Consider the following 14,073-nt stretch of genomic DNA (forward strand, 5'->3'; position numbering starts at 1 on the left):
AACCGTATCAGCCCTGGTCAAGTAGAACTTTTTCTTCAGAAAGTTATGGCAGATGCTATGGCATTAAAGAGAAAAAGGATTAAGTTAGTTTGCCTTCATCAGTTTTTAATGCAGCAGATCTATCTGGATTTCTCAGAGAAGTGACCACACTTTGTCTGGAAGTGAACAGCAGCTTACTAGAAATAACCCAAGCAACATTTTGTCCTGAACAGGGGCACACGGGAAGCAGGACCATAAACAAACTGAGATACCTAGAGGGATCTAATTAGCTATGATCACTAGAATCACACATTAAATAACCCCACCACCAGCTTGCTTTTTGGGCATTCATACATGGCCCCCAAGTATTACTACGATGACTTTCCAGAAAAATTCACATAGCCTGGGCATGAGGGAAGGGAAGCCTCTCTGATCAAATAATCTGTGTGGCACACGTGGCAAAGGAACACAAAGCGATCCACAACCGGCAACCCAAAAGGTCTTGTTCCAACCAACCTTGGCTCCTATGTGGGTTTCAAGAAGCACTGGGAAAGCTGGCAGTGGAAGGCAGACTGGAGAGGAGGGTCACATGCTACTGGTGCTCTTTGTGTCCCCCGGGCCCTGTAAGCCACCCCACTCACATCTGCTTGTTCTGCCAGCTCCTGCTCCTGCGCTAGCTGCTCGTTGTACTTCTTGATGTCGTATTCAAGTTCTGATGCCAGCTGCTTGTCTAATGCAAAGAAATCCTTTATTTCATCACGGTAATCCTGCATCACCTCCTGAAACAGACCCAGAGGCATCTTTTAGTGTTTTCTTGAATAAATACATAAGCTCTGCAACACAACCTGATAAATATTAACAGGAATAATAAGATGTGTTTTGTTGAGAGCAGACTTATTTCTAGTATATCAACCAACAAGTTAAGTAACATGATGGTATTATCCTGGGAAATGCCAACTGCACTCGTATTGACCACAGAAGCCAAGAAGACTTGAGAGATTAACTATCAGTTCTGATCTCTTAGGGAGCGTCCTGTCTAACCACCACTCAACAGGCAGTTTCCCAGGATCCTGATAAGGAAGAAAGAAAACAGAATCACACAATCTGAGCCTCCAGCAGGTCTTATACAAGGGCACAGACTTGCCACTAATAAGCTACCCCCATCTATTCCTGAAAGTAGGGATGGGGATAGTGATGTAGCTAGGTGATCGGGCTTCGCTCTGGGTCACTACCAGTTTAAAGGCTTCTGTAGTGTCACTGAGGCAGGTCCTTTAGCAATTCAAGTCAGAGGTTAGATGGGCAGGTGATATATGGCACTGTCCTGGCTCTGACAGGACCTCTGAAGCAAGTTACAGGAAGCTGTGCAGTCTAAAAGTTGCTCATCTGTCTACACTAGCTTTCTCAGAGGACTGCAACTATAGCTCTAATCCCATCGTTCTGTCTTCCTCTGAAGATAGAACAGAAGAGCTTTCATCATACAAGGCTAAGAACATTCTCAGGCCTTACGGGGAGATGCCAGGGACCAGGCCTCTTTGCTAAGAGGAAGAAACCATTTCATCTAACAGTATCAGAAGGAGAAGATTTATCGCAGCCCTACCTGCGAGGGAAGTCCTAACAAAAGGTAGGAACTCTATGAACGCTTCCAGGTACCATGAAGAGGGGGCTGCACAGGCTGGGGGAGAGGGCGGCTGGAACTGCTTTCACAGAAGGCTGCCGATGCACGAGCACTGTGCTGCTCAAATAAGGCAACTGTGTGGCCATCCTCTGGGCGTGTGCTCAGAAATAGGGGAAACTTATTGTTCATAAGCCTTTAAGTAGTTTATTGAAGATCTAAACTCTTTTTTTCCTCTTAGAGCTTTAAAACAGTCAGGGCAGTAAAAGCATAAGAATGACTGGAAGTTCTCATTTGGTCCACACAATGAGCCTATCTTTTCTACCTTAACTTAACTTTCCTACCTTAACTCTTTAGTTTAAAGAGCTATTTGAAGAATTTACATTAAACGTAATTTGGTTGTAGCCCTTATGGAAAATATTTTTTTTAGCATTTCTTGAGGAAGAAAATAGCATCATGTAAACAGAGAAAGGAAAAAAAAAGTTCCATTTATTTCTGATAGAAAAATTTTACCAGAAAGGTCAGGGGCCTCATTTATGTCTACACAGCAGTTCTACATATTCTGAGGGCTTAGACCATTTTTCATGGCCTCGGATGCCACCAGTGATGGTGGCCCAGCCCCCATCAGTGTGCCCCCAAACCCACTGTTATTTCCTGATGTGGAGGCAGTGTTAAAGGCAAACATCCCCAAACTGAACATGATGCCCAATTTCACTTTATCTCTCCCCAGAATGACTAAGATGAAGTCTTTGTACTTGACCCCAGTTGAGAAAGCCTTCAAAACTGAATCTCCAAACTGGCATCAAGGACACACAGGCTCAGCACAGTGAGTCAGCCCTTCATAAACTCAACAGCATGAAAAAGGCAAGGACCAGCTTCTGTGGAACCTATGGTCAAACACTCTCTCTGTTCTCCCAACAGTCAAAGGCCTATTTGGCTGGTCTAATTCTAAAAAAATATAAAGCTGGTTTTGTAGTATTCTGAGTTCCTGTGTTCACTGACCAACTACACCATCATAACTGTGACAGATCCTGAATAATGAGCTAGAGGCAGGAGACAGAGTCCACAAAGCACAAAGTCCTCTTTTAAAGTCCTCTTTTACCCTGAGATAGGTCATGAGTTCCCGCAAAGCTGGGATCTTATTTTTCTCTAGTACGGTCTTCAGGGAGATGATTATTGGAATAATATTTTCTATAAAATTCTTCTTCTGAACCTGTAGTAACACAAACAAAGGCATGTTTTAGATGGATAAAGTTCGGAGACAAAGACTTCTCCACCTAGCTCCTTCTGCATGGCCGAGCTATATAGTACTACAAAGGCTTCTTGTTTATCTTTTATCATGATGCTGGGAACTCTGGCACCTTTGTCCTGGAGACTTTATAAGCATTACCTCAAAATACTCAGAAGGCTTTGTGAAGTAGGATGGGGGCAAATGCTATTCATATTTTCTAAACAAGAAACAGGAATTAAAAATAGGATGAATAAATTGATAATAAGCTCTCAACCTCTACACAAACCCATCTCGGATCCAGTCAATTCTTCTACTCAGCATCCCCCCTTTGGAATAAAAATGAGTTCACTTCTGGCTACTCAAAAAAGACATTTTATATTCCTGCTGTGAAATGACAAATGGTTGAGAATGTCTAAGCATGAAAGAGTCAGCGTTGTATTTCTCTCTTTTTGTGTGTATAACTTCGCATACATTTAGAAAAGGTTTATGTATTTATACAGTACCTGATTTGACCATGCCTTCATATTCTTACCATGAATCATCACTAACCATAGATATTTTCTAATAAATCTCTTAGAATTAAAAATAATCATTATAGTAGCCAACATATGTAGAAAGATTTCTCCTCTGGATTTGGAAAGTATTCTTTTTCTTCTTATTTAAAGTCACTAGTATATGTTCCTTGCTTGTAAATCACCATTTCTAAAAAGGCTTATCAGTTCCTGAAATAGAAGTTCAATCGGTAGAGAAATAAGCACTTTAATAAATATGAGTCTGAGCAGATCGTAAGTATAGGGATAGCCTTAAAATGTGGTTTAAATGCATTCAACTCAATAAATATTATCAAATGCCTTCTTTGTACCAGACACAAAGTTAACCTCTGGGGATGTAAACATGAAGCCAAGAATTCTTGCCTTCAAGCTACTTCTAGATCAGGCTGTGTGCTATGATGTATGACATGGTGTGACAAGTGGCAGGATGGTGAGCAACTTACACAAGAGGGATGCCTACGCAGGCAGGTGAACCTTTTGAAAAGATGTAGGAATTTGGCAGCAGGAAATGAGGACAGCGTGGGAGAGGTCCTGCGGGGGGGGGGGGCAGACAGTGTGCAAAGGCAAACAGCAGGAGCACACACCTCCCACTTGAGGAACCAACAGGGACCTGGAATGGAGGGGTCAGGGAGGGGAGCATGGAGACGGGAGGCGCAGGGGCAGTATGGACACTCAAGAGTTCCATGTGCCTGGGAGAATAATAAGGATTTTATTCAGAAGGTGATAGGAAGCCACCAAACTACAGACTAAAGGTAGCAGTGGTGAGGTATAAATTATATGCAATAAAATTTACCCATGTTAAGTGAACAGTTTGACGCATCTGACAACAGTATAGAGTGAGTAACCAATACCACAATCTGCTTAATCACCCGTAATCCATCACTCTGAAAGTTCCCTGCTGCCCTCTGCAGCCAATCTTCCTCTAGTCTCTTTTAAGCAGAAGAATAAAATGATCAAATTTGTCCTTAAGAAAAACTGCTGGGGCAGCAAGGTGGTACACAGCCTGAACCAGGAAGAAACTAGCGACACAAAGGGTGTTGAGTGAGGAAACCACTGGGAACAGCACCAGTTTAAATAAGTGAAGAATGGGTGAGAGAGATGGGTTTGTGAGATAAAATGGACAGCAACTAGGGACACACTGGATGGCATCAAGGTCTATTTTTTTAGGGTCCAAAGCTCTCAGGACTCAAGTGGGAAATACAACCTAGTGATCGAGGCTAGTTTAAGAACTGGACCCTGGTGAGGACTATGGCAATTAAGTGCCATTCTAAATTAGCCAGATCCCAATTTGGATACTCTGGTCAAAGGAAGCATGCACTTGGCATGCCAGACTCCAGACGGAGGTGGTACTGGGTTACAACTTGGTAGATAATGGTTTGTTTCCCCACAATAAAGACAGTGAGAGAAGAGACAAAGAGGAGAAGAAAAGAGGAGTAACTCAGTTTTGACAGAGGAAGTCTGAGATGCCTGTGGCACATCCAAGCAGACAAATGGGATGGGCTCAGGCCATGAGAGAAGGTGGAGCTAGAAACAGAGGCAGAATCATCATCACTAGGATAAGTGTTAAGGCCATGGGTGAGAATAAAAGTGAGGTAGACCACCAGGACTCAAGGGGTGGACGGAGGAACACAGGAGTATAACCAGGCCCATTTACGGAATGACAACTCACTTGCGAGATGAGCCTCTTTTGAGCTTCCTGCATGACTGCACTGGCCAAGGCTGTGTCATCTTCTTCTAAAAGAAGGTCCTTATCTGCTTTAGATCTCATGGCCAAAAGCTTGATCTCCTTTGAGCTGAGGACCTCAAATGTATCTGAGAGCAATTCACTGGCTTCCATGTCTAGGGGCAGGATGCCGTCAGCAAAGGATGCTGAGAAAAGAGCACAGAAGATCAGCTTCTGAGAAACAGTCCAGCTCCAGGGGCAAGGGTATCCCACAGAGCTAGGAGGGCCCATCTTGGCTTCGAGTGGGGGTCTGCATGGGCACAGCTGATGTCAAAGAAGGAAAAAAACGGGGTCTTCCCATAATATCAGGGTCTCATTTGCTACAGATCTGCTGAGCCATTAGCCACAAGGCATTTCATTTTTAAATATACATTTTATCCCAAACACATCAGGCCTACCCAAAATACTAAGACAGATTTTAGAAGTGATATTGAATCGCTGTTCATCTGTGAAGTGTTCCAGAAGAAATTTGTAGATTTTCATTCGTTTCTGCTTATTTGTCTTTCCCTTCAGTGAAAACAGCCGCTTCTCTCTATGGTGAAACAGGACAATTTTACCACATCACATGGACAAGGATACAAGGGTACAATTTCAACAGCAGTTTGCAGCATCCTAAAAAAATTGTCTACCCAAGGTGTAAGTGCACAGATCAGAGGACTGTGCTTCCTGGAGGCACTTCCCTCAGGACACTATCACAGGGCAAAATGTCTCGGGTCACTTTGCCCAGAGAGGGCAGGCCCACCACACAGAGTGCTAGGGCCGGGGTCTGTGCCTCATCACCTGTACAAAGCAGATGCCCACCTCCCACTGTTTTGCCTAGCCCTTCCAGAGAGCTCCACTGACCTCTCTGACTGGGGAAACTTGTTATACTTCTCATGCTTCTCGTAGTTATTGAAGTGGAAGATACATTCAATGAAGTGCTGGAAGAACATGACAGGGTTCCTCTTCAGTAACAGATGAGCCAGGCAAAACTCCCCAAAACTATAGAAAAGAGGAGAGAAAAGAGAAAGAAAGAGACCCAATTCCTGTTTGCAGACAGCCTCTAAAATTACACCAAAAACACAGGGGCCAGGGGAAGCTATGAATAAGGGAAAGGGATACGAAATCTATCCCAATACACAACTTCATTCAGACCAAAAGCAAGATACAAATTTAGCTTCTTTTGTCTGTCCTTGCTCAAGTGCATAAAGGCTTTTTCTACCTAGATTCCTTTCAAAATTCTAACAAGGTGTTATTATTCAGCTATATTTCAAATGCAGGAAAACAACCAACCGACCCCAAACTGCTCTTCAAGTAGAATTCTGTGGTCCTTACAGCTGATGCAACAACAGACCACCACCTGAAAATGAACACTTGGTTTCCTTCCCCCACTTCAACTTGAGGTGTGTTGTCCAAAATAATGAAAAAAAACCAACTTTCGTAATTGGGACTTCTTTAAGAACTGGGATTAGTTATAAGAGCCTCAAAGTTTGGTTCAGCACAGACAGTGAAGCACTCTCACTGAGCCTTGGACCCATCAGCAAGCCCCAGGCACTCTCCTTTCTCCCATGGCCCCATGTCAGAAGAGGCGTCTGACATGCACATACCAGGCCACCCAGTAAGACACAGATGTCACCAACACTGTGCCGATCTGAATGGCAAAACACTAGTGGTTTCCAAAGCCAAATGTATATGGACAAAAGCCAACTGCAGGCCCTAGACAGTTTATCTAGTAAGGGAGAGAAGGCCAAGGCACGAGCATTTGCTCAGAGGTCAGCACGGGGTGGTACAGGGCTGGCTCTGATTCATTTAGACTGTCTAGACCAATGTTTTAATTTCATTTCAGAGTTAAATCCAATTTCCACCTACACAGGGGCACCAGTTAGCTCCCAAGGAGGGAGGAGCAATGACGAGGATAACCCAAAGCGATTCTTGGCTTTGGGAAGCACAGGACTTGCGGGAGAGTCACCTTCTCCTAACGGTCCTCCTGAGGCTAATATTAAAATCACTTTGTATTCAAAGAATACACATTGATTATGACTCAGAGTAGGTAGTTCTGGAAACTTGACTGAAGTAAACCTAGGAAAAAGCTCCACTGCAAAAAGCGGCACTCTGACCACTTATCTAGGAGATAAGGGAGCAGCCTAACACAAAACCAGCAAAACTCTAACTCCCTTAGGCGAAGTTCCTATAAGGCCAGCTAGATGCCCCTGCTGATCTAGGAGCAATCGGTATGTTCTACACAAACTGCTGTTTTGTAGACCTGGCTGAAGAACAAGCAAGGTCACAGCATCAGGTGAAGTTCTTTCTAAATAAGGGTTACTCTGGTAAGCTATCTGTGACCAAGAGTGGAGAAAATCATTAAGTAAACAAAACCATTTCCCTAGAAACAAGGCTTTACCTCCCTTTATTACAGTTAACCTACAATAGCATAGCAGTTCTTACAACTATCTGCATTTTCTCCTCGTATCTGAAATCATTCATGTCAAAATAAGATTAGACAGAATACAACCCTTCTACAAGAAGAGGGGCTACTGTGAGCTTCAATTTTTGAGCTTGGACTTGATCTTCAGTGTTCATCTGCTCAGAATTTAGGTCAAGAATACATACCAGTAAAGGTAACTGACAGGCAAGATACTGCAATCTACTCCCTAGTGAGTAACTGGCTTAACCAAGTATACAGATAAGTCCAAGAGTAACACAAATTATGCAAAGGATTTACATGCTCAGGGCTGGAAGCAGAGTTAAAGGGCTTTGCATCATGAGAAGCCAGAAACCACAGTCAATGGGTAACATTCAGCACTCGTCTTGCTATTACATTTACTGGGACTAAAAGGACACATTTCAGCATTACACTTACCAATCTTTCTAGCTTGATAAACTGGGAAGACAGAGAATTGGGGATTTTTTTTTGTCAGCTTAAAAGTTAAAATAAATGAACAGTAGTCTAAGGAATGTTTCCTGGAGCATTCCTTTTAGAGTGGCAGAGGACAACACTTTCCAGATACATAAAACAGGAAACTTTAACACTTCCAAAGACACCTTCCTAAGAACTCAACTTCCTTTCCCACCTCTTCTCATCCCTCAGGACAACTGAAAGGAACTGGACAATTAAAAGGAACAGTACATAATCACACCACCAATTCAGGGATATTGTCTAGACATTTTACACCGCATTAATTACATTACACAGAAAACAAAGAGACGACCAGCTAAATCTGAGTCATAACAATCGTTTAAAAAACAGTTGTTACTCTCTTACTAAGAATCCAAATCCAGGTTTCAAATAGCCTGGGAGGAAAGTAGGGCTAGATTCCTCCACCTGGCCCACATAATAGTACGTAGCCTCCTCTACTGAGGATCTGGCTATCTTTTGTCCCTCACTGCTTGGTAACTGCTTCCTAGTTTTCTCCCAACAACGCTTCTGTGGTCTGAATGTTTGTGTCCCCACAAACCCCATTCCTATGTTGAGAACCTAGCCCCTAGGAAACAGTATTAGAAGACTGGGCCTTTGGGATTACTGAATGAGATTAGTGTCCTTATAAAAGATGCCCTGGAAAGATCCCTTGTCCCTTCTGCCATGTGAAGACACAATGAGAAGCCTGCTATCTGGAAGACGACCTCCATTCACCAGAACCCAATCATGCTGGCAACCTGGTTTCAGACTTCTAACTTCTAAACTGTAAGAAAGAAATTTCTGTTGTTTATAAGCTACTCAGTCTGTAGTATTTTTAAAAAATATATTTTTATTTATTTATTCGACAGAAAAAGAGAGACCACAGCAAAGGGAGCAGCAAGCAGAGGGAGAGAAAGAAGCAGGCTTCCTGGTGAGCAGGGAGCCCGATGTGGGGCTTGATCCCAGGACCCTGGGATCACAACCAAGCTGAAGGCAGATGCCTAACAGACTGAGCCACCTAGGTACCCCCAGTATTTTGCTATAGCTGCCTGAATGGACTTAGACAATTTCTCAGAGATTCTTCAATGTCCATACAGATAACCTCAATTAACCCCTAACTTTCTATTTTTCTGATCTCATCAACTCTAGTGACCCTCCCATGCATGTTCTATGTAGCTACTCTGCAGACCCATCCTGAACCATGTCACTACATCCAGAACACCCGCTTCTGATGTAAGATAATCTACGTCATGACCACACACACCTAACCTTCCAGCTTTCTGACACCCCCTCTTCCCATCCCTTTTGTTCTACAACTTCACTAACCCCTTGACATGCTCAATTACTTCCTCTTCTTCCAACCAGTCCGTCTTCACTTTCTTTACTGACTCAATGACTACTATCTTAGTCACTCTCTTGCCTTGAACCTCTCTGGCCCTGCCTTGTGACACTTCCGTGGCATTTCCCCAGTTAAGCCCAAACAACCCACTTTTTACCTATCACCTCTTGATTGCTATACTACAAGGACACCACCTAGTGGGCAGAGGGAATTTTTTTTTCTTTCTACTGCAGACAGGTTTTATTGAGGTTAATGGTCATAGGAAAGGCTCCCAAGGAACCTGGGGAACCCCTTCCCCAGGTTCCTCAACAGGGGTTCCCTGCTGAGTCAGTCAGCGGATGCACAAGGCCAGGGCACATATGTGGGAGGTTAGGACACATTCATCTTCTCAGGATTCTGTGGCTCCTTCTTTGGGGAAGGGGGAGAGCATCTTGAGGGAGGAGTAATTCAAAGAGAGCAAGGGAGAGGTTAGGCACAGTTGAGAGCTCCTAACCTGAGAGAAAGCAACACAATAGGCAGCAACATCTGTGTGGAAAGCTGGATACATCATACATCATACAATTTTGCAGACCCTAAACTTTAGTGGGTGTATATGACCAATTAAAAATGTCACTCAAATTTGCTCATGCAAGAATCTTCAGGAAATCCACCTAGGCCAGAAATAAACGCATCAGGCTGTGCCACTATAGTTTTTAGAAGACTGTATTAGCACACATGTATGGAAAAATTAATCTGTTTCATGCAAGCAGATAGGCCTGACCTAAAAATAAGGGAACAGACTAATTTAAATTACAGTTAATAAAGGTAATCATCAGCTTATCAAAGCTGAAAATCAGGGCCCACATTTAAGCCACGTGGTTTAAACAAACACAGAATATGGAGATACAATGGAAAGATTTAAAAGGAAAGTATCAGAATACTGCATTGATAATCTACTATAAATACCTATCTATCCTTTTTTTATTTAAGATTTTATTTATTTACTTGACAGAGATCACAAGTAGGCAGAGAGGCAGGCAGAGAGAGAGGGTGGGGGGAAGCAGGCTCCCTGTTGAGCAGAGAGCCTGATGGGCTCAATCCAGGACCCTGGGATCATGACCTGAGCCGAAGGCAGAGGCTTTAACCCACTGAGCCACCCAAGTGCCCCCCTATCTATCCTTCTAATTTCTTTCTGATTCATGCTCTGATCACTTTTTTTTTTTTTAAGATTTCATTTACTCATTTGACCGAGACAAAGAGAGAGCACAAGCAGGGGGAGCAGCAGGCAGAGGGAGAAGCAGGCTCTCCACTAAGCAGGGAGCCCAATGTGGGGCTCAAGTCCAGGACCCTGAGATCATGACCTGAGCCAAGGTAGCTGTTTAACCAACTGAGCCACTCAAGTACCCTCTGATCACCTCTATAATGGGTTCTGTGTATGTTACACACTGACCAATGATCTTGTTCACATACATGTAACAAGGCTGAGAAAAGGGAGTAAACCTAGAAGGGTAGGTCTCACCTCCCTGGCTCATCACATGAAAGCCTCTCAACACTTCTAATTATAGTTGCTGCTGGGCTATACATTGTAGAGAGGAGAAAGCCAGGACAGCCAGTCTTATGGTAGCACAGTAAAGGTAAGAGGGCATTACACTGTTATTTTGGTCCTTTCTCAGTTATATAAACAAAAAAAAAGTAATAGTCTCAGCTTTTTTTTTTTTCTGACTCTAGATAGCATTAATTAGAATGTTAACCTTCTACTAGTTTACTATGTGAAATATTCCTCCTTGGAAAATTATACCCAAAGAAAACCAAACAGAAATTCTTCCATGGAAGTCAGAGTAAATCACAGGTGATCATATTTAAAACCACTATTATAAGCTATTTATAGCTAATGAACTCTATAAAGACCTTTTCCCAACTGTGGTAGCTTTTGCCATGGCATTCAACATTCTATTTTCCAGTTGTAGAACTGCTCCAAAAAGAATTATTCATGCAACATAATCAAGGTAAACAAATTCTATTAAGATCATTCCTCAACCTCCTGAAAACAATCCTCAAAAACACAGAATGACAGGAATTAACAATTCTCAAGAAACACCCATTTCCAAGAAGCCTTGTAATTTGTATACTCATTTCACATGTGCAATTACCTTAAAATTCCTAGAATATCTTCCTTACAAGTTCTGTACTTTTAAAAAGCATGAACTCTATCAAAATTGGCATTTTATTGACCTAGAAATCAACATAGTTAAGTCAACAATTAATGGCTACAATTCCGTATAATTTACTATGACAAACTCATATGCTGCTCTTCATTACTCCTTTAGGGAGAGTCAACAATGTTAGCAACTGTAGTCAGTGCTGAGATTATTTAACGGTCAAATTGGATGAGGCATTTTTCTTTTAAACATATGTAAAATAAAGCTTTGTTATATAGCTTACAAATCTGCTAATTCTCTGGCAACTGCCAAAAGCTCACTAAATTCTAAATAACTCAGCTCTAAACCAGTTTTAAAGAAAAGAGCTAAAATACACCAGAAATTAGGTAAATCATTCAGTTTTCTGACATGTGAGGGAAGAGTTACCTGGCAATGTCCGGGTGTGAATCTATCAGAGTGCTGACAAATCTGAAGAACAGAGAGCCCTTCCATTTCACAAATTCTTCCTGTATAAAGAGAAACAGGCTTATTTAAGGATGAATTTTAATATACAAATCCTAAAATCAGTCATAAAACCAACTGTTAACTTTCTTTTGTTTAACATCACACCTGTCAGCTACTTAGTCTGTCTGTGGCACATTAGCATAGTCTGTTAGCACTCACTTCCCGACCATCTTGAAAGCATGTGTATTTGTTAATCACAAAGAGAAGTGGAGGGATATTTGGGTAGAACAGCATCATATCTACTCTATTAGGAAAATGACTCAAAGCACATAGCTTTTAAAGGGAGAGTGCCAATGGTGCCTTCGTCAGGCATCTAACCATATGAAAAAGTAAGTATATAGAACATACAAGAATAGACATACATCTTAGTTAAATGCCTTCTTTTTAAAGATCAATTATTATTTCTCCTTCACTTTAGGCTAAACATATGTTCTTGATAGCAAGAAAAATATTGAGTGCTCTGTTCACTAAGTTTAGAGTTCACCAAGTTCTTTCGCATATTAAAATTTCTCATTAGACTCTCAGAGCAACTCTGAGCTAGCCAAGGCAAACATGATCCTCATTTCACAAAAGAAGTTATGTCGAGAAACACTGACTTGTTCAAAGTCAAGGAGAATGACAGAATAGGAACTAGAAGTACTCATCCACTGAGTGTGTTCTTCTCTATATGGAATTTATTCACAAAAATGAAACCTCACACTGGTTGACAGGATATCTGAACAAACACCCAAAATAAACATTAGGAAGTAATGATCTGTTTAAAAGCCTGTACAGAACATCAGAAGAGTGATATTTTAAACTAGAGCCAAGGCTGATTATTTTTGGATTCTACTACAGAGCAGCACATTTCCTATTTACTCAAATATTCCCTGAAACCAGAAGAAATAGTAGAAGGAAAAATATGATAGGTCCTGTTCTAAGACATACCTGCAAGAGATTAGTAAGCAAGATGAGTGTTTGCTTTCGGATAAATGGATTTGAATCCTTTAGACACATGGAGATATTGGGAATGTACTTGTCCACCATGACAGTGTACCGGATACAAAGATCACACATGACGATGATGACATTGTTGCGAACAGCCACATCATCACACACTTCCAGCTCTCGCACAAGGGCTGGGATGCTCTTCTTTGCAAGATCCTCATGCTGTAAGCACAACTTACCTGTCACAGAAGAGATTAAGATTCTTAATTCTAATCCTATGCTTATAATTTCTCCAGATGTAGCTTGCTAAAATATATATTTTACTTGATCAAAGTTAAAATATCATGCCAACAATCACAAAAGGTCAAAGGCAGGCAAACTCATACTACTAAATATAAGGAAGTTCAAAACACCTAAAAAAATAATATTCCCCTACCCCTTCCAGGGTTTTATGAGACATAGACTAAGAGATGTTCCTTCATTGGAGTAAAACTATTCTCCCGGTTTTTTTTTTAAAGATTTTATTTATTTATTTGACACACACAGAGAGAGAGAGATCACAAGTAGGCAGAGAGGCAGGCAGAGAGAGAAGGAAGTAGACTCCCCACTGAGCAGAGAGCCCAATGCGGGACTCGATCCCAGGACCCTGAGATCATGACCTGAGCTGAAGGCAGAGGCTTAACCCACTGAGCCACCCAGGCACCCAAACTATTCTCCTTTTAAAGTCAACATATGAATTTCAGAATTATCTACTCATCTGGAAAATGACCAATAAAATCTAAAAGATGATACATTTTATTTTGATTATACACATATTCCACTGAAGCCAAAAAGTTTAATAATGAATTCGAAATCTGAATTAGGTAAATAGGAAAGAATGACCACCTCATTTTATTTCTTGTTCACGGTTAGGAGAAGGAAAGCTGTAAATGAGTTTTGTTTGTATATTTTTTTAAAGATTTTTTTTTTTTTTTTTTTTTTGAGAGAAAGAGCATAGGCAGGCAGAGGGAAAGAGGGGCAAGCAGACTCCCTGCTGAATGGGGAGGGCTCAATCCCAGGACCCTGAGATCATGACCTGGCCAAACTCAGCAGCTTAACTGACTGCACCACCCAGGTGCCCCTGTTTGTATTTTTTTTTGCAGCCCAGAGAATGTTTTGCTCTTATTCACAATTTTTACATTTCTGAAAAATAAC

General features: G+C 41.7%; 1 protein-coding gene across 2 annotated transcripts in view; it reads right to left on the reverse strand.

The window, feature by feature from the left end:
• Positions 1 to 14,073, reverse strand: part of NCAPD3 (non-SMC condensin II complex subunit D3) — a 68,773-nt gene that overhangs the window by 7,846 nt on the left and 46,854 nt on the right. For both annotated transcript variants that reach the window (XM_032360486.1, XM_032360485.1), the window contains 7 exons: positions 12,880 to 13,118; positions 11,875 to 11,954; positions 5,940 to 6,077; positions 5,495 to 5,628; positions 5,043 to 5,242; positions 2,694 to 2,804; positions 621 to 758 (listed from right to left, as the gene is read on the reverse strand). In XM_032360486.1, coding sequence (XP_032216377.1) covers positions 621 to 758; positions 2,694 to 2,804; positions 5,043 to 5,242; positions 5,495 to 5,628; positions 5,940 to 6,077; positions 11,875 to 11,954; positions 12,880 to 13,118 — 1,040 coding nt within the window. The remainder of the gene's footprint in view (positions 1 to 620; positions 759 to 2,693; positions 2,805 to 5,042; positions 5,243 to 5,494; positions 5,629 to 5,939; positions 6,078 to 11,874; positions 11,955 to 12,879; positions 13,119 to 14,073) is intronic.

The sequence above is a fragment of the Mustela erminea genome, chromosome 9 (assembly GCF_009829155.1).
Source record: "Mustela erminea isolate mMusErm1 chromosome 9, mMusErm1.Pri, whole genome shotgun sequence".
NCBI classification, from domain to species: domain Eukaryota; kingdom Metazoa; phylum Chordata; class Mammalia; order Carnivora; family Mustelidae; genus Mustela; species Mustela erminea.